This window comes from Kogia breviceps, chromosome 12 (genome assembly GCF_026419965.1).
Source record: "Kogia breviceps isolate mKogBre1 chromosome 12, mKogBre1 haplotype 1, whole genome shotgun sequence".
Lineage (NCBI taxonomy): Eukaryota > Metazoa > Chordata > Mammalia > Artiodactyla > Physeteridae > Kogia > Kogia breviceps.
In genome coordinates, this window is record NC_081321.1 from 74903987 (window position 1) to 74928183 (window position 24197).

Consider the following 24197-nt stretch of genomic DNA (forward strand, 5'->3'; position numbering starts at 1 on the left):
TGTGGTATATCCAGTACTAACACAGAGCTTGATATGATCAATGAATAGCTGCTGAATTGACTGTATAATGAATACAGTGAATTCATTTGAGAGAAAAATGAAAGGAACATTATCATTTCCGGCACTTTGTAAACCAAGCAATTGTATATTTATTACGCAAATGTAGTTGTTGTAAATAAAAAGTGAAAGGTTCTAATGAGTCAATAAACCTACCTGCCACAAAGGTTAACAGAATTAGCATTTTACATTTGTTTGAGTTTATCAGTGACCATCTGTTAACTGTCAGAATATGCCTGGTACCAACATTCTTGGCCTCCTGACACCGATCTCTGAGCTATGGCCTCTAGAGCCCTGATCTCTGACCCTGATCTTGGGCCCTCTGACATTTCTTATACAATGCCACTCAAGGTTTTGGGTTGTATTTTTTTTTAAATTAGATGTTTAACAAGTGAGAGTCTGCAGCTGTGATGTCCCCTCACAGTAAATGGGATTCAAAAGTCAGGAGAAGTTGACTTGAAGAGAAAACTTGTGTACCCAACATTCTAGGAATAAATCTCTGTCAGAACCAGGGTTCTGTCAATCCAAAAGGGCAGAGAGAGATTAAGCAACAAGGTTGTGGAAGAGAACCAGAAAGTTCCAAGGAAGAGAAAAGGGAAGAATCTATTGAATTCCTTCAATTTAGTGAAAAAGACTTGGGTCCTTTTTGTAGGATGATTCCTGCTTGCTTTCAGCTAGTTGAGATCTTTGAGCCCTTTTGGGATTTAGATGTTGGTTTAGGTAACCAAAGTCTTCCAATTTTAATCATGACTTGGTATTTGAAATAACTGAGATTAAAGTGTACTGATTTTAGGCTATTAATAGCACAGTTGGTTTGTCTTACCTATTGATTATCAACCTGGCATCTTGTCTCATAATATTTTGTTTCTTCCCAGTCTTAAACTTTCATCTCTTGTTTCTGGTCTTTCCTTTTCTATTTCAGAATCATGTCTCTATTTCCTATAGCACTCTAAATCCCATATCCAGTTTGGGCTAATACATTTCTTAGAATTTAATAATCTTAATTATCTATTGAAAGAAACTACATTTTCAATGATTAATTTATATTCACTCATCAAATGTTTTTGAGAACCTATTATGTTAAAGACTTTTATCCTAGGCTTGTGAGGGCAGAGGAGACATGGCTCAAAAACCACCATGATTCTTTCCATCGAAGAATATTCCACCTATTAGGGGAGATGATTATATATATGCTTAATAAGAAAAGGGAAGTTTGCCTGATTAAAACACTTTATTTTTTTGCAGAGGTACATACAGTATTTTCTCTTCACTTGTTCCTAGTAACTAATCGGAATATTTGCACTGCAACAATGTTCTGAGATCAGTGGCTGCTTTTTTCTCCTTTCCTCAGTTTTGATTTTCATCACCAAAATACCCTTCATGTTCCAAAATCAGTGAGGAGCAAACAACATAAGGATTTGATGGTTTAATAGATGGATTTTTCTGGACTTGATTCCAAAGAGAAATGTATTTAGTCAATTCAAGAGTCAGGAAAGTTTGTTGGCCAATTAGGTATTTTCCTCTGATTTAATGAATGGAATTCAAAATCCATTTAAACAGAAATCTTCATTTCTATTGACCTTTTCAAAGTTTATTAGCTCTTTATACTTCTATGCTTCTATTTGATACAAAGCATATGATTTTATATTAAAGCGAGGAAACTAAAAATCTCTATACCAGTTTCAGTACAAAATAAACTTACTTTTCTAAAATGGCACAAATATTACGACTGATTTACCATATTTAGAATTTTATACTATGGTCAATCCCAACTGCTACTTCTACTCCTCCTAATAATAATAATAATCCAATAATAATAGCTGTCCAAAAGACAGTTCTACACAATAAGCAATGCAACTTATCTTCCTACATTTTTCTCCAGCTAGAGAGACCTCATCAACATAGAAAGGTAGGTAATGCATAACAGTATTTTGAAAAATATCTTCTTCTTTAGAGAGTGTAATTCAAATAGCTTTAGATAAAGGATTTCTTATCATTTGAGACAGCAGGGTTATATATTGCAGTCTTAGTCACATGCATATGACACCGTCGGGCCTCACACTCCACTGGGTCACTGGGGAATACCCACAGAAATGGGAAAAACTGCATTATATATCCGTCTGCTCTTAGATATTTCTCAGAGACAAATGATATGCTTTATATTTATTTATCCACTACAAAATTTATATGCAAAAAAGGAGTGAGCCAATTTGGTACAACCCTGTGCTTCTCTGTAAGAACATTCAGCAATATGTGTAAATCAAGAGCAGAGTGTTCCTTGAAGACAGCTGAAAGGGTCTGCCAGCACTCTTTTTCATTGCAAATACAGAAAGACTGAAGTTAGGTTAGAAAGCAGGATGGGCACTAGTGATCATCTATAAGGAAAAAAAACAGTTAAGAATGCTCAGAGGGCTTCCCTGGTGGCGCAGTGGTTGAGAGTCCACCTGCCAATGAAGGGGACGCGGGTTCGTGCCCGGGTCTGGGAGGATCCCACGTGCCGCGGAGCGGCTGAGCCCGTGAGCCATGGCCGCTGGGCCTGCGTGTCCGGGGCCTGTGCTCCGCAGCGGGAGGGGCCACGGCGATGAGAGGCCCGCGTACCGCAAAAAAAAAAAAAAAAAAAAAAAAAAAAAGAAGGCTCAGAAAAAAAGATTTTTGAGAGTACATTAAATGTCCAGAGACATTTTAAACTCTTTAGAAAATAGGAATTAGAGAATCTCATGATAACTATTCTGTACTGTAGTGTGAGATGCCCAATATTCCCATGTCTGGTAGCTTTCATTTTAATACATTTTCAAATTCTGAATACTATGTTATAATTTACTTAATCTTCTGTTTCATACAATCAAGTTAGAACAGATTGAATGAATATACTGATTTAATCAAATACCTTGTACATATGATATATCTATATTAATCTAAAAACAATATGGTATTCATAAAAAATAAGGGTGATTTTGGTGGGGTTATGATAAGAACACTATTTCATTAGTTTTTTTTTTAATATTAATAATTGGGCAAGCTGAAGTTTGAGGTTTATAGAAACAACAAAAAATGTGGTTTAGGCCAAAAAATCAATCATCATGTTTCTAATTCTGAGCATATAGGCACAATATACCTAGCCATTTTACTGATAGAATGTTATGAAAGAATATTATTACTTAGCCAAATTATTCAGTCCTTTCAGGCTAGCTGCATCAACTTTGGTGATTTTGTTGCCATCAAGATGTAATTCAGTAAGGGAAGGAGGAAGACCTGCAATATGGAAATATAAGAAGTTAAATTAGCAGATAAATGTAATTAGAGAATGTACAAAGACTTAATGAGAACATGTGCCATCAATTTTCCAAAAGACATACAGTTTCAAAGGATTTTCTTTACATCTGATTCATCAGTTTTGCTTTTCATCTTTCTCCTTCATCCCTTTTATACAATAATATATGCTTTGGGAAGTAGTGCAAGCCCTTTCTGCTTTTCTCCTCGATTTATTATGACAAAAACATGGACTGGGTTTATCATGTAGTAGATTTTTGTCTTAGCCACTGTCAGGATACAGTTGTAGAACTGAAGAAAAACCCTGAATCTCATTAGTTTCTTACAGCTTTGTTAATGGGCTAGCACTGCCATTGACAAAGGATAATAACTGTAAAATGAGGAGATGGGCACTTGCACTATAATAAAGGGATTATGTATAAGTTCAACCTATAAACAAACTTAACTAGGCATTTTATTAATGAGCATAATTAATAACTAACACATATACTGTGCTGGCTTTAGTTTTAATCAAGTTTTCCATAAAAACATCAAATGCCTCTGTAATACAGTGTGTAGCAAGAGCTAACACTTACTTGTTCCTTTAAAATCAAAACTGTTTCTTTATACAAGACGAGTACAGAGACCTATAATCAAGTGATCTGCCATATGTGGGGCACCTGGGGAAAAAATTTTAAATCCAAAGTATCCACTAAACCTCTGGATAGTACTTCGTGAATGGCTATGACTTCTAAAAATTTATAATGTAAATTTAAAAGTTTTAATCTTTTATTTTCATTTCCTCCTGCCATCTGTGGCTCTTTTAGGTTTTTATACAGTTTTTTAAACGGCATATTGTTCCATTTACAAGAACAGCAACAACTACAAAGAAAATAGCAAATTGGTTACATGTAGAACTAACATCTGCTTAGCAGATATTGGGCTGGCCAAAAAGTTCATTTGGGTTTTTCATGGTTCAGGAAAACCCGAAAGAACTTTTTGGCCAACCCAATGGTATTGATTGTTTGTCCATAAAGAATAAAACTGGAAAATCACAGGTTATGTTTGGTCTGAAATTTTCATTGCAACCCACTGAATTCTGTCAAGATCGTCTATTTAATGTAAAAGTTTATTCCATATTTGATTTGAAAATGACTATTAGTTTCTCAATAGTAGTATGATTTGTGTGGGAGATACTAAGGAAAGGAACTTCTACTGACTAAATGTCTGTTATGTGCTGAACACTGAGATTAGCATTTTCATAACTTAGCTCATGTAATTTTTTTCAATGTATGAACTATTTTTCATTAACCTCGTTTCATCGATGAGGAAACAGAGATTCACAATTACCCATTTGGTAGGCTATCTAGCTACTAAGTGGGAAAGTAATATGCTCCCAGATGGCCAAAGAGAGTTAAAATAACATGTTCTTAAATGAAGGAAATGAAATAACAATGGCATTATTCTTATGAGTAAATGTCAGGAAATCAGTCACTCTTGGAATAAGGGATTTCAAGTACTTGAGTCTCCTTAGAATAAATAAGCGTGGATTTTTAAAATACTTCTATAAAGAAAGCAAGTGAGTATATAACAAAGCAATGAGTGTATGTCCTTTTTTCCCTATCACTATGAAAAGACATTAAAAAAATGTAGTGTCTCTGGAACACCAATCATCATCACATCCATCATTCTTACCTTGTTTCTAAGTGTCTTCCCTTTTGGGACATCAGTTTCCAAAAAGAAAAGTTATGGGAAGTTTGACTGTGGAAGGAAATTTTGCAATGGGGTGGAGAGAGGCAAATTTATAAAGAATATCATTAGCCTTTGCCACTATAGCATTTAGCCAAATTACTTATTTTTTCTTTTCCTTTTCCGTTTTTAAGATAAAATATATTGAGAGCTTACTTTGGGCCAAGTACGATATATATATTACAAGTCTTATTTATTGATACATCTATTAATCCTCACAAATATCCTAGAAGATAGGTGTCACTAATACCTTCATTTTATAGGTAACAAAACTGAGGTTTTAGAGATGTGGAAGAACTAGCCTGAAGTCACAGAACAGCTAAATGACTGAGTCAGGCCTCTCACACAGGTTGGTCTAACTCCAGAGTGTAAATTTATAATCTCTCTACTCCTCCATGGCCTTTTTATGTCCATCAGTGATGGGACATAATATATGGAAATTAAGACTCCTGGAAAGTGGTGACATCCAGGCATAAGGGTCCCAGACTAGGCAAGATAGACTCATACATGACACAGGCATAAATATTCACAGGAAGAAGGACTTAAGATGGCAGCAGAGTGAAATGGTCAAACACATGAGCTCTGATGTCAGCCCAGCACAACACAGCTGTGCCACTTCCTAGCTCTAAGGCCTTGGTCACAATTTATCTCTTTAAGACTTATTTTCCTCATTTATAAGACAGATGTGATAATATTTACTATAAAGGATTCTTCTGAGATTCATATAACAGAAGCCATGAAAAGCATTTGGCACAAGTGCTTAATAAAATTTACTTAGTATGATTTTAATCTTATTAAGAGTTTAGCAAATAAAAGCTAGCTAGAGAAGATGAGAAAAGAGCACCTAGCATAGGGATAGACACATATAAGAAATCAAGGAAAACTGATCACTAAGTGATGAAATGTGTTACTGAGGTATATTTAGGAGATGTAATTAGAAGGACAGCAAAATCAAAGAGTGTACTTAATGCAAATCATCTGGCAGCATCAAGTAATGAAAAATACCTGGACTTTAAATTCTAGCTATTTTACTTGACCTCCTACAGCTCGAAGGCTTTAGGCAAGATAAATATAGAAAATTACATGTATATGTATATATATATAATAAAATATACTATTGTAAATATAAATTAAAAATATATTTACAAATATAAAATCCTTGCACTGGGGATTAAAAAATTACTTGTTACATGTAACAAGTCAGAGACTCAACATGAAAGTACTTTGTGAACTATAAATCAATCTCCCTCCATCTATTTATCTATCTATCTATCTATCTATCTATCTATCTATCTATCTATCTATCTATCATCTGCACCAGTAGTTGCTATTAATGGGCATCAAAAACGTACTTTGTAGCAAAAAGACTGTGGAGAGGGCAAGGGGTAGTAAGGAACCATTCTATGGACGCTGTACTCTCTAGACTTGAAGTTTCTGTGGAAGCACAGAGAAGGGAAATTGTTTTCTGTGGGCAAGTACCTATATTTTCTACCCAACTCAAGAACAAGACATCTAAGTTGAGGAAGGGCCAGACTAAGGGGGAAATTTGAGAACACAGAGGCAGTTTTGTGAGACTGGAAAACCTGGGACCAGAACAATGTAAAACTTAGAGAAACTTATTTTTGGTGATTTGATGCCTTTTCTGTCACAAAGATTGGTTTCTGTGCCTCTCCTGGCTAAGCCTTAGCATGATGAGCTTACCCTTGTGACTGTATGATGATTGCTGTTTATTTGCCTGTCTTTGTTCTATGCAATAAGATCCTTGAAGGCAGGTCTACATCCCATTCATTGCCCTGTCTCCATTGTTTGTACTTTGCGTAGGCAAAAGGAATGTTTAAAACACTTTTAATGAATAATAAAAGGTAATATTAATCCACTACTTATCTACAGGCCAGATATTTCTCTATTTATTTAGTTTTAAAACAACGCAATGAAGTGGATGTTAATATTATTACCACTTTTCAGATTTAAAAAATGTGTCATAGATGTTGAATAACTGGTCCAAAATTGTAGAGCTAATTAGTGACAGTCTGAACTCACGCAAATGAACCCCAAATCCACACTCTTTACAACACACACCACCTCTCTTAAATAAGAAGGTGACCACTGTGAGTCCTGTTATTCAGAGAGTAATGACTAGAATGTCCTAAGATGGAAAGGAATTCACTAAGGGATTAGAGACTCAACGTAAAAATTGGCTCAATATCAGAGGTACTTCCACGTATCATTTTTTTTAACAAAGTACCATTAAAGCACTCTAGTTTTTAAATAACTGTACTTTTTTTCTTTGTCATATCACAATTCCATAATATAAAATCATTGTGTGTTACCCTACATTTTATGTTAGATGTAAGAGACTTTATAGGTGAAAGAGTCTAGCCATCTCTACTGTGAGCCTAGAGGGCCCAGTGGTCAGCTAGGTTCAGTAGAACCTCTTCGAGGGATAGAGAATGGCCACTTGAGTCACCATTCAAATTTCCAAAACCATTTTTTAGTGTCAAAGCCTTTGGATTTAGATATTCAAATTGCTTTGGAGAATTTTCGTCACCTTGAGGGATGGTGGTTATATTGGTGTCAGCAATGCGGATGTAGGAGAGCTTCTTCATTCCCTGGAAGGCTCCATTTTCGATGCCTGAGCTCTTCAGAGGGTTGGTGCCAAGTTCTACAAATGCAATAAGTGCAAAGCTTTTAGAGGACAATTTGAGGATATTGCAAGTCAGAGTAGTGTCTGTTCAACAAGAAATTTGGGTTAATAACAACTTGCCTGAAAAACAAAAGAGAAATTAAAGGACATGCTTCTCAAAGGGATGGCAAATGTGGTAAAAATTTCCCTTATTAAAACAATCAAAAAACGAACAACAAAAAACCCCAAAGATTTATGAAAAAGCAATAGTAGCAAAACCGATAACAACAAAATTATTTAAGGTCCATACACAGGTCTGCCTAGAAATCAGTAGAAGTAAGTGTTTACAAATCACACTTATTACGGGGCAATTACTTTACTAAGATATATTAAAACATTGTTAAAATAATTTGAATCTAGGATTTTTTAAGCCAATTATAAAATTACAAATATTTTAGCACACATAGAGAAAAGCTTTAGAATACATTTTTTTAAAACAAAGGATTTACAGATGTTCAGACTAGAACAAATTCCCACAACAGAAAGGTATCCTCCAAATATCTCTAATAAGCACTACTTAATTCCATCCTGTACCTTGGGCATGCGGCAGCTAGTGTAGCATCAGCCCTAGAGCTTTCTTCCACATTCTCAGATCCTCAAGGACAAGAATAAAAACGTCTTAGGGCACAGATTCAAAATCCCATTTCTCCTGGCCCAGCTACTGTTATTTCTATAGTATTAAGACACGTAAGTTCTAGCTAATTTACCTTCCTGTCGCTAAAGCTTACTTGTAATCTCTTAAGGTGAACCTTGAATCCTGCCTGGTCTTATAGTTATAAGAATATCTGTACCTACGACAATCAACTGGTTCAATCCATTGAGCACAGACTTTCGCACTTTGGTAATCTCGTTCTCATGGACACGCAGCTCCTGAAGAGTTTTGGGCATTTTCTCTGGCAATTCCTTCAGTTGATTCTTGGACAGATAAAGTCGTTCCAATTTCACCAAAGGTGCAAATGCCCCAGGGCTGATTTTGCTAATTTTGTTGTTGATAAGGATCAACGTCTGTAGACAGTGAACAAAAGCAACATCTTAATTCCAAAACCTTCCACACATAAATATGTATGTAAAGCAAGTGTGTGGTTTATTCATTCCGTTCATGGGACTAGCAGAGAAATCTGCAAAATTAGAAGAAATCAGAAAAAAATTAAACTGATCTGATTCCTTTACTTGAAAACATATGAGGACCTGAAAACCAGGAGTAAAGGGGAGAGAAATTTGATAAAATACAGATTATAGACAGATAGAGAGAGAGAGAGAGAGAGAGATTTACTTTTTAAACAATAAATGCTCCAAAATATTGAAATTACTAGAGTGACCTGAAAAGAATCGTGTGCCACAGGCATCCATTCTCCAGTCAGCTTTTCAACCTAAAAGTCCATCTTCATTGGCTGTTGTCATCGATTACACTACAAAAGGGTGGTACTAATTTATAACATCACAAACAATGCAAGAGAGTAAAATTTTCTTGCAGCCTCACAGAGTTAGATATATTCGCCTTCGAAAAGTTTGCCAAATTAGCACATTATGTTGTAGCTCATTGCTTTACTTTGCATTTCCTTGTCACTTGAGAGTTTAAACAAATTTCCTTTCTTATTTTGCTACCATTTATTGTTTGGAGGAAAAGAATTGCTTGCTCACAAAACTTCACATTTTTCTTAAGTTTTTGTGTATTTTAATAACTGGTTTACAGAATAAAGGTATAGATGATACGATATGCAGAGACTATATGTTTTTCTTCTGTTTTTGCCCTTTTTAGATATAAGGGTTTTATGTAGTCAGATATGTTATTTTTGGGGTAATTTGAAAATGTTTCTGAGTTCCATTCATATAGGAAGTTGCTTGTAATCCATTATTGTTATACTATAGATATTGCTACACCTGCTTTTGGTCTATCTCATTCTCCTCCAATGATCTATATGTATACAGAACAACACTGATATTATTTTAAGTCAATTTATCAACTAATCCTAAGGAAGTTAGGATAATTTTATCAAGGTTTAAGAAACTTGTATTTTCAATTGTAGTACATTTTTAGGAGCATATGAAAATGGAGAGGGGCAAAATAGGAACTAGAGTAATAGAACAGTGAGAACTTTCTGTCTCAGAAATGCAGGACTACTTTCTGAAGGTAACAGCTGGTTTAATGACCCATGTACATCCTCATATAGTTCATATTATTTGACTAATTAAAACTTACTACAAGTAACACAATCTTTTAACTAATCCTAACAGGTACATTGGTTGATTAAAACAAAATCCTAGGAAATTTCAAAGACTATTACAGAAAGTTCAAAAACCCACGAGGGTTAAAGTCATAGGAAATTGATATTAACAAGCAAAATGTCCAGAAAATCAGTAAAAGCCAGAGCTAGAGGAGAGAAGAGAGAACTTGCATCATTAAAAGGCAGCCAAAATGGTGGATGCTTAATTATAAAGGCAAAGGCCGTCCTTAATTGCCACCCATGGAAGAAAATTCTGAAAGACTGATGCAATTAAATGAATTCAAAGTGGTCTGAAAAGCTATCTTATTTTATGTTAAATGTTGAAACCTATTATGAAGAATCAACCTACTGATGTGTTATCTGAAATTTCAGGTAATAAAATATTACTTCTTTTCCTAGATAATAACTAGACAATCTCTCCACTGGTGAGTATGCTGTAGTAATAATAACTGCTGCTAATTTTGGGGCGGTGTGACATTTGTTCCCAATTATTTCTTCAGTAAAGTAGAAACTATAATAACACCTACAGGGGGTTGTTGTGAGGATTAAAAAATGATCATGCATATAGTCTGCTTCTTTGGAAAGCACCTTTCAAATGGCATTGTTGGTCGAAAGGTCTAGTCCAGCAAAAAGCATCTCCACTTTCAGAATAAAATAAATGTGAAAAATGAATCAACCATACAAATTTTGGTCATCATGATGTAAAACGTTAAGATATATATAAATGAGAGTTTCATCTAAAACAGATCCATATGTGAAAAAAGGTACTCATGTATATACAGTACTGCTAAAGATGTTAGTTATGTTAGTTTCATACACAGGGAAATGTATTTAAGAAAGCACAGTTATAATATTATAACAGGTAATGGAAAGATGTCGACATGGGAAAAAACTGACTAATTACATTGGCTAATGACAAAACAGAGAAAGAATCAAAGTTGAACCGCAGATATTCTTCAGGAGATCAGCTGATGAAAAACAGAATCACAAGCAGAAATGGATTATCATTAGTTAGGTAAGAGGCCGAGAGAAGTCGAATTAGGAGAGACCTTGTTGCTCAAGGGTCAGGAAATGCCTTGAGTATTATTTAACCTGAAATTGAAGCCCAGGCTCAAAAAATCAGGACTGCCTACTTCTCTGGTAACTAAAGAAAAGTGATCTAGCCTGGTAGGTAGGGGAGAGGTGATGAAAAAAGTTACTGACAATAGAAATAGAGTGGGAGGAGGAGTAAAAGCATTTTTACCACCTTCATCAAAGAAAGTGGTCAAAAGGTATAAACTTACAGTTATAAGACAAATAAGTACTGGGGATGTAATGTACAACACGATGACTATAGTTAACACTGCTGTGTGGTATGCCTGAATAGTGCTAAGAGAATAAATCCTAACAGTTCTTGTCACAAGGAAAACATTCGTTTTTCTTCTTTTTTTTGATATCTGTATGAGATGATGGATATTAATTAAACTTATTATGGTAATCATTTTGCAATATATGTATGTCAAGTCATTATACTGTACTCCTTGAAGTTATGGAGTGCTGTGTATCAATTATATTTCAATAAAACTGAAAAAAAACTGTTAAAACCCGACTTAATAATATGTACAATTTTCTCCAAAGCCGTTTATGTAGGGCTCACACTGTACCAGGTATTGTTTAAGGGATTTTATTGTTACTCTCATATTTACAGGCAATTTATAAGTGCACAGACTCAAGCCAGACTGTTCCTGAGTTTAGATCTCAAACTCTGGCTCTTATTTGTTGTGTGACAGTAAGCGAGTAACATAACCTCACTGTGCCTGAGTATCCTCATCTGAATTAAAGGTGTTCTCAAGAGTGTCCACCTCATTAGAATAGTTATAAGAATTAAATAAGTTAATGTATGCAAGATATTGAGAACAGTGCCTAGTATATAGTAATGGCTAAAGAAGTGTTTGCTATTATTCAATCTTTGGCAATTTTTGTTTATTTTTAATTAAAAACTTTAAAAATTAGTTTTATTAAGCTTTAATTCAAAGGAAATATATTGAATGTTGATATTATACTGAATTTTCCATTACTTTATAGAATAATTATGTATTCTTTTCTGCTATATATAAGTATACAACTCCTCTTAAGCAATATATACTGCTCATAGTGAGGCACGGTTGTAAATTAATAAAATTATTGAGAAAAGGTAACATTTTTCTGTTAAATCCTTTCTATTGAAATCCTTGGTAAATTTTTATTTCTCTCCCTTCTCATTCAAGAGTGGCTTTCCTGGCTGAAATTATGATGTTTATTTGCATAATAACAGGTATCGAAATGGTCATGAGTGAAAGAGTAAGAGAAAAATAGCTGTTTAACATCCTCTAAATGGTTAGAAGCTCTAACGAATTCTGTCTTCTTCCAGTGTATACTTTAAAGCAGAAAGAAAGAGATTGCCAAGATGATAAGTTGCCTAAAACCATACTTAGCAGGAGACGTGGAAAAGAAAGAACACATTGTTACAAACACCAGATTTAGTGAGAATGTCACAGAAACTAGGTATCCCTTATTTAAGGTATGAGGAGTTTAAACAAATTATTGAGATTGTACTTAAACATACAGTTGGGTATAAGAGAATTTTCCTTCCTTAAAAAAGTAGTTTTAGGCTAAAGTTATGCAAAAACAATGAAGCTTTTTAATATTTTAGTTTATTGAAACTAATATATTCATTTTTTATTATCACCTCTTTTAACTTATTCCAATGATAGTTTAAATACTCACTGACAAACTTTGTTGGTATCTCCATCATTTCACTCCCATTGAAATCATAACATGAAAGCAGAGAGAAGTTGAGTAGGGGCCCATGTCCAGTAGCCAAACAGTGGAGAAGGATCCCATTGATCCAGGGTTCAAGATCTCCAGCACAAGCCTTACCTTCCACTGCTTTGGAGCCTGTATCTTTCACTTTAGCCATCTTCTCTTTTTGTCTGCTGCTCATTTTCTTCTGCCTTTCCTTTCCCCTTGCACACAAAACTCTCTTCCTTTCAAAATTCTGCTAATCCTCTATGTCCCCTTTGTTCCATATTCTCTCAAAACACTAACTGGGTAACCTGATATAAGAGCATGTCTTTTTCTTCTCTTACTTAGTGCTTGAAATATTCACTACTTATATCGTAATGTGCTTATATTGTTGGATACTTCAGTAATTTGATGATGCCATTTTATTACTTGCTATTATTTTTGTTAACTGTTCCATGGGCAATCTTAAAATCTCAAGGAAAAATTCTTTGTTTCCTTTTTAAAATGTAGTAAATTTTCTCCTAATGGATAAATGTTTATTGCTTTTCTTATCTTGGCTGTCAGAAAGTTGATAACTAAATCTTGCCTTGATCATACCATCTCTTTTCTGCTGGAATCCTGACTGGTAGACTGGATGTGTTACATTACAATAGAGTAGAAGTAAGTGAAAAAGCAGAATAAAAACACAGATACAGATAAGGATGCAGCATGCATAATCTTAAATACAAAGCAAAATATATAGCTATATAGACATTTATTTTTTTCTCTTGGTGCCAGTCTTTGAGCCTTTACAAAGCCATTTGCATGTCTTAGAAAATGAATGAAAGAAAACAAAAGAAACAATGAAATAAAATAATACTAAGATCAGTCCATTTTATGTTTTGTTCCACTATTCAAGTACATTCTAACTGGGAAGATAAAGGTTTTTATCGATAAAATGTGTGAGAAGATTAAGATATAACATATCTTTTAGAAAGCCAACACTAAAGTTATATGAGGTATAGGTAAGAAAATTGGATGTTTTTTTAGGGGTTAATGAATATGATGCTTTGCTCCTTTATCACCCCCTAAAAAGAGAATTTAATAAACACTTATGTGTTTATTTATTACCATATGGTAATCTTGGCCTTACCTAAGCTTTTTTTTTTCTTACCTAAGTTTTGTTTTCAAAAATACTTTGAGTAAGATCTTGTTATAACTCAAATAAATAATAATTCTTACATGAAGGTTCTTCAGGTTCTTAAAGTCTCCATCTTTGATTTCAGTTATTTTGTTGTTTTGCAGGTCCAGCAGTGCAGTGTCAGGGGGTAGATCTTTTGGCACTTTGTCCAGACCTAGCATGAGAGTAAAAGCAATGTGCACTCAGTGAAAAGGGCCACATGACTACAGAATCACAAAGGATGTGTTTACAGAGAAATCATTGTTTTCAGTGATAGTTTTACCGCTACCACATTTTTCTTCAGTTTTACTGCTACCACATTTTTCTTCTTCTAAGAATTATATCAACTGTAGTTTTTAAAATATCTGTTCTATCTTTTCCAACGAAGTCAAATGATTTTTTTTTTCTTTTTTTTTTGTGGTATGCGGGCCTCTCATTGTTGTGGCCTCTCCCGTTGCGAAGCACAGGCTCCGGACCTGCAGGCTCAGCGGCCATGGCTCACGGGCCCAGCCACTTCGGGGCATGTGGGATCTTCCCGGATCGGGGCATGAACCCGTGTCCCCTGCATCAGCAGGCGGACTCTCAACCACTGCGCTACCAGGGAAGCCCACAAATGATTTTTTAAAAATTCATAAACAGAGCACATTATTTACCCCATTTAATTACTCTTCTGCATAATAGGAAAATTAACATTTTGTAAGATGTGGTTCAAATGTCTCAGTACACAGTGTGTTTTACCTCGTTCTTGTTTTAGAAAGTCATTCCTTTGATAAGTGTTAAGTGGGAGTGATTTGTAAGCCTGTATTTTTCTACATAGATATCCTTTCAGTAGAGAAGAGCTTTAGCCAAATCATCAAAGATTCTTTTGATAAACCTAACGCTGTCACAGATCTACATATAAAATTAAAATTATGTGAATATGCAACCACGCTGTTGTGTCAAAAACTTGAAAATTTATCCAAACTTTTAGGAGAACGGTTCTTTCAATTTTAATTTGGAACGTTAAAACAGTATCAATTTTATGACCAATAGATATGTAGCTAATCAGAATAAAATGAACAAAATTTGTTAATATAACTTCTCTAAAATTTATTATATGAAGCATTACTTTTGGACTTTAAATTTAGATCTAAATAACTGAGTTATTGTTTTTAGTTTATAAATGTAAACACACAACCAAAGGCTCTATGGCATTAAAAAAAGACATTTCAATAGTCATTCAACTAGATGTATAAGGATAAACTGCTTTTATTCAAAGGTATGGCATTTAAAATAAATTATCATTATGAATGTTAACAGAGAAAATATTAAATTATATAGCCTTTTTCCTTTCTTTCTTCCATTGGCTTTGTTCCATATTGATGTAAGCAAAAATCTGATATTTTATTAATTCAAATTCCTATGGTCATTTTCATATTTTAAGATTGCATAACATAAATCAGAAACGCTTTTCAACCTCTCCATCATATCTTAGACTTAAAGTGCTGAAGATCATTCTTTCATTCATTCAATAACATCTTATTGAATACCTTTTAGACACCATTAATTTATTAGGCTCTGGGGATATAGCAGGAACAAAACAGAAATTGCCCACATCCTCATGGAAAAAAGAGTTCAATCTACAGTTTTCAATTAAAAGGAAAATTGAAACAGGGTATATAATAACTGCTATGTTGGGAAGATATCTTTTCAATTTTCAATCTTATGTAAGCATACAGGTAAATTATCATGCTAACCATATTCCTATCTTCATATTGCCATGAAAATTACAGAAAATATATCTGAAATACCAACTTCTGATTTCTTTCCAAAAAAATTTTTGGGTTCACATTATCACTGTTCTATTGATAATGGCAAAAAGTCTAGTTCCCAATTCAGTGATCAGCTATGATTATAAATTTGAATATCAAAGTGCAGGTGATTCTGCACATGCATAAATATATTCCAAGAACTCACTATAAAAATAGTTCACAGAGAAATAACAAAAATGAAGTGTTTTCAGCGATGAACAGCAAACCACCAGAACAGCTACCTTGTAGGAGGATATTTAACTGCACTATACACTCATGATCACTGCCATTTTCAGAAATGTCAGTTTGCTAATTTCATGCAGTTAAGAGTGGTAGACTTCTGCCAAATCTTTGATAATTAGTGTTCTTCAACGCAGAAAAGGCACATTTCCTTTCATTTGGAGAAAAGTTACGGCCTACATTTCATCATTACTTCGTGGGCTTCTTTGTCAAAGTCTTAATTCCCACTTATGCTTAGTTTCATACATTGTTGAACTTATATTATAGTGGCCCCCTTAACAATTGTTCAATGCCAAAGTGAAGATACATTTCAGATGTGAAGAGAAAATGATATATCTGGATGGCTGACAATTTTGATTATGTCATCCTAGAATTTTATAGTAATAGGAACTGCTTGGGGTGAATTATATACATCTTTTCCCTGAAGATTTAGCATAAAAAAAAACAGGCTTGTGGTTTTTGCAGCTTAGTTCTTAGAGAGTTGTTATAATGATTAAAATCATAATCCTACAATCTTCTCTGAATTACTAGAAAATTCATATTCATTTGAGGGACTTCACATATCAGCACTTTATTATTAAAACTTATTTAGCTTTACAATTTATTTAAAAAATTGAAAATATGTTATCTCATTTACCTCACAGCAATCCAATGAGACAGGTAAGGAAGTAGGATAATATCACTTTTTCAGATGATTTTTAGAAAAAGTTCAGTGACATGAACAAGCTCATGTAGCTAGGAGTGACAAAGTGCAGATGAAAAGCCTAATCTCCTGGCTTCCAACAGGATATTTTTTTTCCTATCATACCTATTTGTATCCCCAAACAAGAATTATTCTGACATCAGACCCAATAACATGCTGTACATTTAAGGGCTAGACGAGGTATTGGGCTATTAACTAGCTCACTCAAAAAGTATAGGCAGAATACAAAGGGGAAATTATCCTAGCTATGAGTTCTTAGAATGTCACAAAGGGAAGGACCATTGAGTATCAGCTAGTCTATGGTTTCCAAATTCTGATCAGGTAGACTCTATGATGAGGTTCTTATCAGTCTATATCAAAATCAGAAAACTATGAGGGCAATTTGGTTAGTTTCAATATAAATTATTAGACACATACACATGTACACACACATTTCTGAGACTAGCTCCTGCCTCCATTTTAAATATACCTTCTTTAAAAGAAATGATTCTGATAGCAGATGCCAGGTTGTTGTTATTTTGTTGGATTTGGTTTTGACCTTCATAAGAAAGTAACTTGTTCAACATTCAAAACATTTTACTTGTCCCAGAAATCAGGAACTTTCAAGCCAGTCTAATACTCTCTTTTCATAGGTAAAGAAACAGAAACCCAATGAAGTTAAATGGCTTCTCCACAGTGCCTCATGGCTAAACTAAACCAAGAACAAGATGCATGAGTCCTCACTCTAGAACTACCTGATATGCCATGGATGCATGGAAAAGATGTACATATTTTTAAAAGATGCTGATCTACACTGTCCCCTGAACATACTGTGCTTATTCCCAGCTACTCATTTTGTTCATATAATTTGTTTTATGGAATACTCCACCCACTCATTTTCTTCCACTTCTGTTCTAACAATCCTTTAAAGTGTACCCACTATCACCACCCCCCCTCTATAATATTTGTCATAACCACTCCAGAAAACAAACTCCTCCAAAATTCTGATCTATCAACTTATTATGTATTATACCACATTTTAGTTTTCTTTCTTTTCTGTAAGTTCTGGCTAAGTAGGGACAAATGACTATTTTTCATGAGAGCTTTGATCTTACTGCCCTATGTACAGAAATAAATTGACTGAGTAGTTTTAAAAATCATAGTATATTCTGCTGTCCCATTGTGAAAAGTTCATGACCATGGCTTCAAGATCTTTTCTGCTATGTTTTGTTATAATCATCTCTTCACATCCTTCTTTCATAAAGGTACATATTCTCATAATAAATCTCCCAAATTATTAGGATGCAACTGGCTCAGAATTCAACAAGCTATTCTATAAAATAATTTCCTACTATAGTGCATAGCAGGGTCCCAACTCCTGGTACCTGTAATTATTATCAATAATGAGAAGAGAGGGTAAAACTCTAATTATCTTGCTGATTATTAGTCTTTAAGTCTGTGACAAATGATTGCTTTTTATTTCCTGTACGATACAATTATAATGCATATTATCCTGGAAGCTGCAATCTATTTTTCAGTTGTTATCACACACAGATTTTTCACCTAACACACTTGATTCTGAGTTGGTTTTTCTTGTCAGTCATTTTGTGGGCTTGTTATAGTCATCATTTTTCCCATGAAGTTCAAGACCTTTGGACAACTCATCTACCAAGCCCCCCACCTTTGGATGATAACCCTCAGTTTAGTAAGCACATATTCCCAAAAAATAATTAGACCCCCCAAAAAGCTGTTCACAGTCAATTTAACCCTAGTTCAATTATGGCAAATCCTACAGGCTTTCAAATCTGTAAAATATCAGTCTTTGTTTATATTAGGATATTCTTTCCTTTCTTTTCCTACCTTTTTCCCTTCCTCCCTCCCATTCTTTCTGCCTTCCTTGGCATTAATTATATCTCCTGTCGTACATGTTCTTATTCAATACACACTTGTCCAACCCCATCAAAAGATGGAGTCAAATTCCTGTCCCTTCAAATCTGGCATGGCTTTATGATGTCTCTCTGAACTAATGGAACGTGGTGACGGTGACAGAGCATGACTTCTGGAGCTAGGTCAGAAAAGGTTGTTCAGCTGCTACCCAATTCTTCTGGGATGGTCGCTCTGGGGGCATTGAGGGGTCATGTAAGAAGTCTGTCTACGCTGAGACCACTATGCTGGAGAGGCCAAGTGAGACACTCCAGATGACAGAAGAGCTGAGCTCCTAGGCAACAGCAGAACAAACTGCCAGTCATGAGAGTGAGTTATCTTAGGTCCAGTCTGGACCATCCTCCCCATGGCTATGGCCTCAGCCAACACCTGACTACAAATGCATGACAGACCCCAAGTAAGAGCAGCCCTTCTAAGCCCTGCTCAATTTCCCTGTAGCTTAAATCATGAGCAAAATTATTTTTTAAGTCACTAAGTTTTGAGGTAATATTTATTCAGCAATAGTAACAGGAAAAAAATGGTTTCCTAAATTTAATTATTTTTCAATGAGCATTCTTTAATATAATTCTAAATCTTCCATCAAAATGCAATTATTTTCAAGGCTAGACTGAATTATTTAGTTGCTCTTCCAAATTCAGTAAAGGAAACTTTATCTTCTTTAAAATAGGGTTATTAATTAAAGTAAATACAACTCTACTTAATACATTACTAGAAAGTCATTTCTGAAATAAAGGCTAATAAGAATTGTACTTTTTTTTCTAGTTGTCTCAGTGATGAATGGTATTGTTGTGCTAGCAAATTTCATCAATCTGGTAAACATCATGTTGGACAAAGGCCAGGTCATCCTAAAACAACATGCCTTTTTTTGTTGTTTTCTGCCCTGTGGCAGGGGTCCAAACTCCAAGATTTATTCTTGTTGATTTCCAAAAAGTTTTTATATTTCTGTCTTCAATTTAATAATTAGGCCAATGGTGATATACACTTTAGTTTTGGCATATGATCAAAATAATATGTAGGAGTCCCAGCTCCATCAAAAACCATTTCTTCCAAAGGCAGGAATGTTTTCCTCTTTTCCTCTTAAAAAATAGCAATTCGACTCTGATGGCAGTTGGATTCAGAAATAATAGATCATCATTTTAATTTGATTCTCTTTCCAAATAACTTAAGGAAGGTTTAAGCTTCCTGGTTCTATAGTCATCCTCAAAAAGAATAAGAAAGGATATGCTACAGTTCCATGACTCTTAATTTCCAGTCAGCCATGTTCCACCCTGTTTCCAGCTTGAGAGAATCAAGAATATTGTAGAACTGTGCACTCATTCAAGCACTAAGCCATGCATATGTCCATTTGTTCATTTATCAAGCATTTATTGATGTTTGAGAACCTATCAAGTGTAAGGCATTTTTTGGAGTGGAAGACCAAATGATAAATTATCACCATGCTCTTCTTCTGGTAGAGAAAGTAAATATTTAAATAGGTAATTAAAGATAATGAATAATTATTATCTATGTACATATAATTGATTATTGCAGAATCATCAAAGCAAATATAGATTACAGTGAAAGCACAGAAGTAGACAAGCTGCAGAAATTGCCTCAAAACCATCTTCAGACTGACTCAAGGGTTAATTGAATCTTGAGTGTTACCGTGTAGCTGCTACAGGGCTTCTTCCTTTTGTTAAGACTAGATTGCAAACTGGGTTAATTCTTCTTTATCCTTATTTTCAAGGAAATATATATAATTTTCTTGCTACTCTTTTGAAGGAGGAAAGTTAAGATTAGAGGGTCTCCTGCATTTCCTCTTTCATCCAGGAAATTGATATTCTGACTAACCTATTCCCATCCTGTCCTCTGGAGCCAGGAATGATCTTCCAGAGGAGAATGCATCACAGCTGCAGTCTAACCAAATGCCTTGATCCCACACAGCTGCCTCTTTCTCCCTCCTGGGACTAAGAAGGAAACCAGGGAAATGTCAGTTGTCAGTCAGGTCAAGGAGACAGATGCTTCCTTTGGCCTTCTCTGACCCCTCTCTTCCTCCTCCTCACCTTTAACCCCTTGAGTCAGGGGCTTTGGTTATCTGGATCACACCTGAGCATTCCTCTTGCTGTATCTGAGATCTGTCATACTCTATCCCTACCCAAAACTATTTTAGGCAACCCATGGGCATGATCTGTGCACAGCCTCCTTCTTGCACCACATCTTAGAGATACCCTGTTGATGCATCTGAAACTCTGAATGAGAGTTACCCCACATCACTGCTGCTGTAAAGCTAGATATAAACAATGAAAGCAACTAAGCTTCCAGCATTCTCTCTGCCCCTCTACAAATAGTCCTAATTTATTCTTCTAGGATGATTTCATGGAAGAAGTCTAATGGTTCATTTACTTCATGCATAAGATTTGCTTCTGGAAAACCAGTTTCCCCAAACAAGAGACAAGCTCTGGCATCTATATCCCAAGTGGTGACCACTAACAAAATTTCCACCAATTGAGGCAAAATGATTAAAAAGAAGAAAACTAACTTTATGCAATTTAAAGGGTTGTACATTTTCCTGAGATTTTTAAAAAGTAAAATATCCTTTGCATTATGAGGTACATTTTAGGGACCATTAGTTATTTGCAACGCTTTTGCTTGGCAAAATAAAATGTTTCATCTTCTGGCATCATGTCTAGAGGGCTAATTATGCAGGCTATGAATCATCTGTGATTATTAAATAGCCAAAAGCTTTATTGTTCTCTCTACTCAATGAAACCAATTTTGTTCAAAGGAATAGTATTTGGAGAATACTATTTTGATAATTATACAATTTTCTAATTTTTATCTATTTTGTGATGTGGCCTTCTTTGGGGGGAGGGGAGAGAAGGTGTTATTTTGTATCCAGCTTGACAAGCCATATACTTAGTGTTTCTCAATTTCACATAAAAGTAAAGAACATCCTGAGAAATAACTTCGTGTTATTAGCTGACTTTGTCTTAAATGGTCAACTGAATGTAACAGTTACTATGAAAAATATTTTTATAAATATTTTCTATTCTTATCTAATAAGGTGAGAGATATTCCCATTTATCCAGTGAGGAAACAGGTTTTGAAAGTTTCAAAGTTACAGGTAATAAATGGTAAAGCAGGACTTGAGTTCAGAGGTGTTGAACTGCATGACCCAAGATCTTTCCACTATTAAATATTTTTAAGGGTATTTCAATTCTTTTGAAAGTTGTTTATAAGAAATATATCAATAAATATTGCTTTAATTTGGAAGAATAGTTAAAAAATAATACTTATGCTTATTTCACCTGGCAGGGCTGATGTGCCTTTAATAAATGAGATGAAAATTGGTACCAAATAATGCTTCTTGGTGACACTTGATCCACAGATGAATGGCTGAGCCAAAGAGTACATAAGTGAGCGAACTGTCTTCCTTTAAGATACTAAGTACATAAAACAAAGCATCCAATCACAGGATTAATATTAGGGCATTCAGACAAGAATGAGTAACATTGTGGGATTATTATTTTAAGGAAACCCATAGGGTTCTGAATTTGCTAATCCTACATTTACTTTTATATTGTTATTTTTATAAATGCTATAATTATGAGTCGATTTTTTTATGTCTTAAGAGGATAGATAAAGAAAGAAAAGAAGATATGGGTCTCATTAAATTCTGGTTCAAATTACAAGTTAAATTACAAGTTCAGCCAAATAATTTGGCCAATATCAATGGAGAATTCATTACTTTCTTAGACAGGCTAAAATATATGTTTACTTTTTCAATCCCCCATGCTCTAGAAAAACATATTATAATGCTATTCTGATAAGTTGGAACTAGGGACTAAAACAGTCAATGGATCTTCTTGAACACCTCAAGTTTCCCATGGACTGATTATTCAATTTTAATTTCACAGTTTTTATATCTTAGCTTTGAAAGAACTGTTTAAAATTTTGATGCTGTTTAACTTTGTCAGAAATACGTCTTACTGGCAAAAATAGTCGGACATTTGAATAAGCCATGTTTGCTTATATTAAACATTATGTAGATAATAAGATGACAAAGATCTATTGTCCTTCAACACTGAAGCTCCGCTCTGCTCATTAAAAGCTCTAGCAAGAATAATCCTTAAGAAAATATTAGTCCCTGGTATAAATAGGCATTCACATTTCTCACCCCAAAGTGCATTGCATTTTTTCTTTGCTATAATAATTCAAGCTTCATGTTCAGATTACTAGAGAACTTAAAACAAAAAATAAAATAAACTGCATTGCCTTTACTATGAGTGTGGTTGCCCATTTCCCCTTCTTTGCTTTTTCCTATGTTTCTTTCATCTTTTACTCCACATAATCATCATAGAGAAAAAGTGTGTTTAGGCTCTACTATGGGTCAGGTACCTCACACAGATAATCAGCTCTCTAAGACTGACTGTGATTTCTCTACAGATGAAAATGTCAAGGCTCTGAACAGCTTGCCATGATCATAAAGGGAGCAGAGGCCGTGCAGTAGTTGAAAATGTGAATGCAGTGTTTTCTTTAAAGGCAGTGGATTGCTTTTCCTCTTAAGAAATGTATTTTCTGTTTCAGAAATATCTGACTGATTTTTTGGACAATATATTTAAATACGCATATGTGAAAAATAAAAAGTAAAAGTAATTTGGATGAGATCATTGCTCATTGGGACTCAGTACTTCCCTTTAAACATGGTTCCCCAAAACGAATCATTATTACAATCTTAGCTACTACTTCTGTATATAAGATCAGTAAGCCCAAAGGAATGATGTACACTCGGGCTCTTAGAGAAAAAGATAACTTTGGAAACGTTCTCATCTGAAAACAACACAAAATAAACAAAGCAAAACAATAACAAGGACAACCAAAAACTGTATCATGAGACATCCACATCAGTGAACTTAATGTTCCCTAAGGCTACATTTTTCTGTTTAGTTTTGAGCAATAGGTTTGGGAGATTTTTGTGATAGACAATTAGAAAAGAGTCCCAATGCTTTAATCAGAGTCAAGCTTTATGAGTTATTTATCATGAAAGCAAAGTTAAACTATATTTTTGGAAGAATAAAACTTCAGTGAAGTGACTAGACAAGCCTTCCTTAAAGATATCAACTCTTGGGCTTCCCTGGTGGCGCAGTGGTTGAGAGTCCGCCTGCCGATGCAGGGGACACGAGTTCGTGCGCGGGTCCGGGAGGATCCCGCATGCCGTGGAGCGGCTGGGCCCGTGAGCCATGGCCGCTGAGCCTGCACGTCCGGAGCCTGTGCTCCGCAACGGGAGAGGCCACGACGGTGAGAGGCCGGCATACCGCAAAAAAAAAAAAAAAAAAAAAAAAAAAACAACTCTTTATTGTTGATAATGTGTGTAGTGGTGGGTAGTTATGCATCCTTTTAAACTTGTTCTCAGGCAAAGTGAGATTCAATTTGCATCACATGTCCTAGGAACTCGGCCATTTTTGCAATATTTGAAAAACTTTGCCACTAGCATATCCATCATATGGTGATTCCCTTCTTCAGATATTTTTAACACCATTATTTTCCTGTCTAAACCAGTAATGGAGGTAATCCCTAGATGCCATAAAAGTTTCTGTAGAATTTGCTAGTAATCTAATCCCCCTTGTCTCTAATACACAATTCAAAAAAGGAATAACCACCACCAGTAGCATATCAG

General features: G+C 34.8%; 1 protein-coding gene and 1 long non-coding RNA gene across 10 annotated transcripts in view; one reads left to right on the plus strand and one right to left on the minus strand.

Annotated features, from left to right (window-relative positions):
• Positions 1 to 24197, plus strand: part of LOC136792280 (uncharacterized) — a 520212-nt gene that overhangs the window by 415789 nt on the left and 80226 nt on the right. The window lies entirely within an intron of this gene.
• Positions 1 to 24197, minus strand: part of DCN (decorin) — a 46590-nt gene that overhangs the window by 14190 nt on the left and 8203 nt on the right. For all 3 annotated transcript variants that reach the window (XM_067009852.1, XM_059081162.2, XM_059081163.2), the window contains 4 exons: positions 13948 to 14060; positions 8530 to 8743; positions 7604 to 7717; positions 3216 to 3309 (listed from right to left, as the gene is read on the minus strand). In XM_067009852.1, the coding sequence (XP_066865953.1) occupies positions 3216 to 3309; positions 7604 to 7717; positions 8530 to 8743; positions 13948 to 14060 (535 nt within the window). The remainder of the gene's footprint in view (positions 1 to 3215; positions 3310 to 7603; positions 7718 to 8529; positions 8744 to 13947; positions 14061 to 24197) is intronic.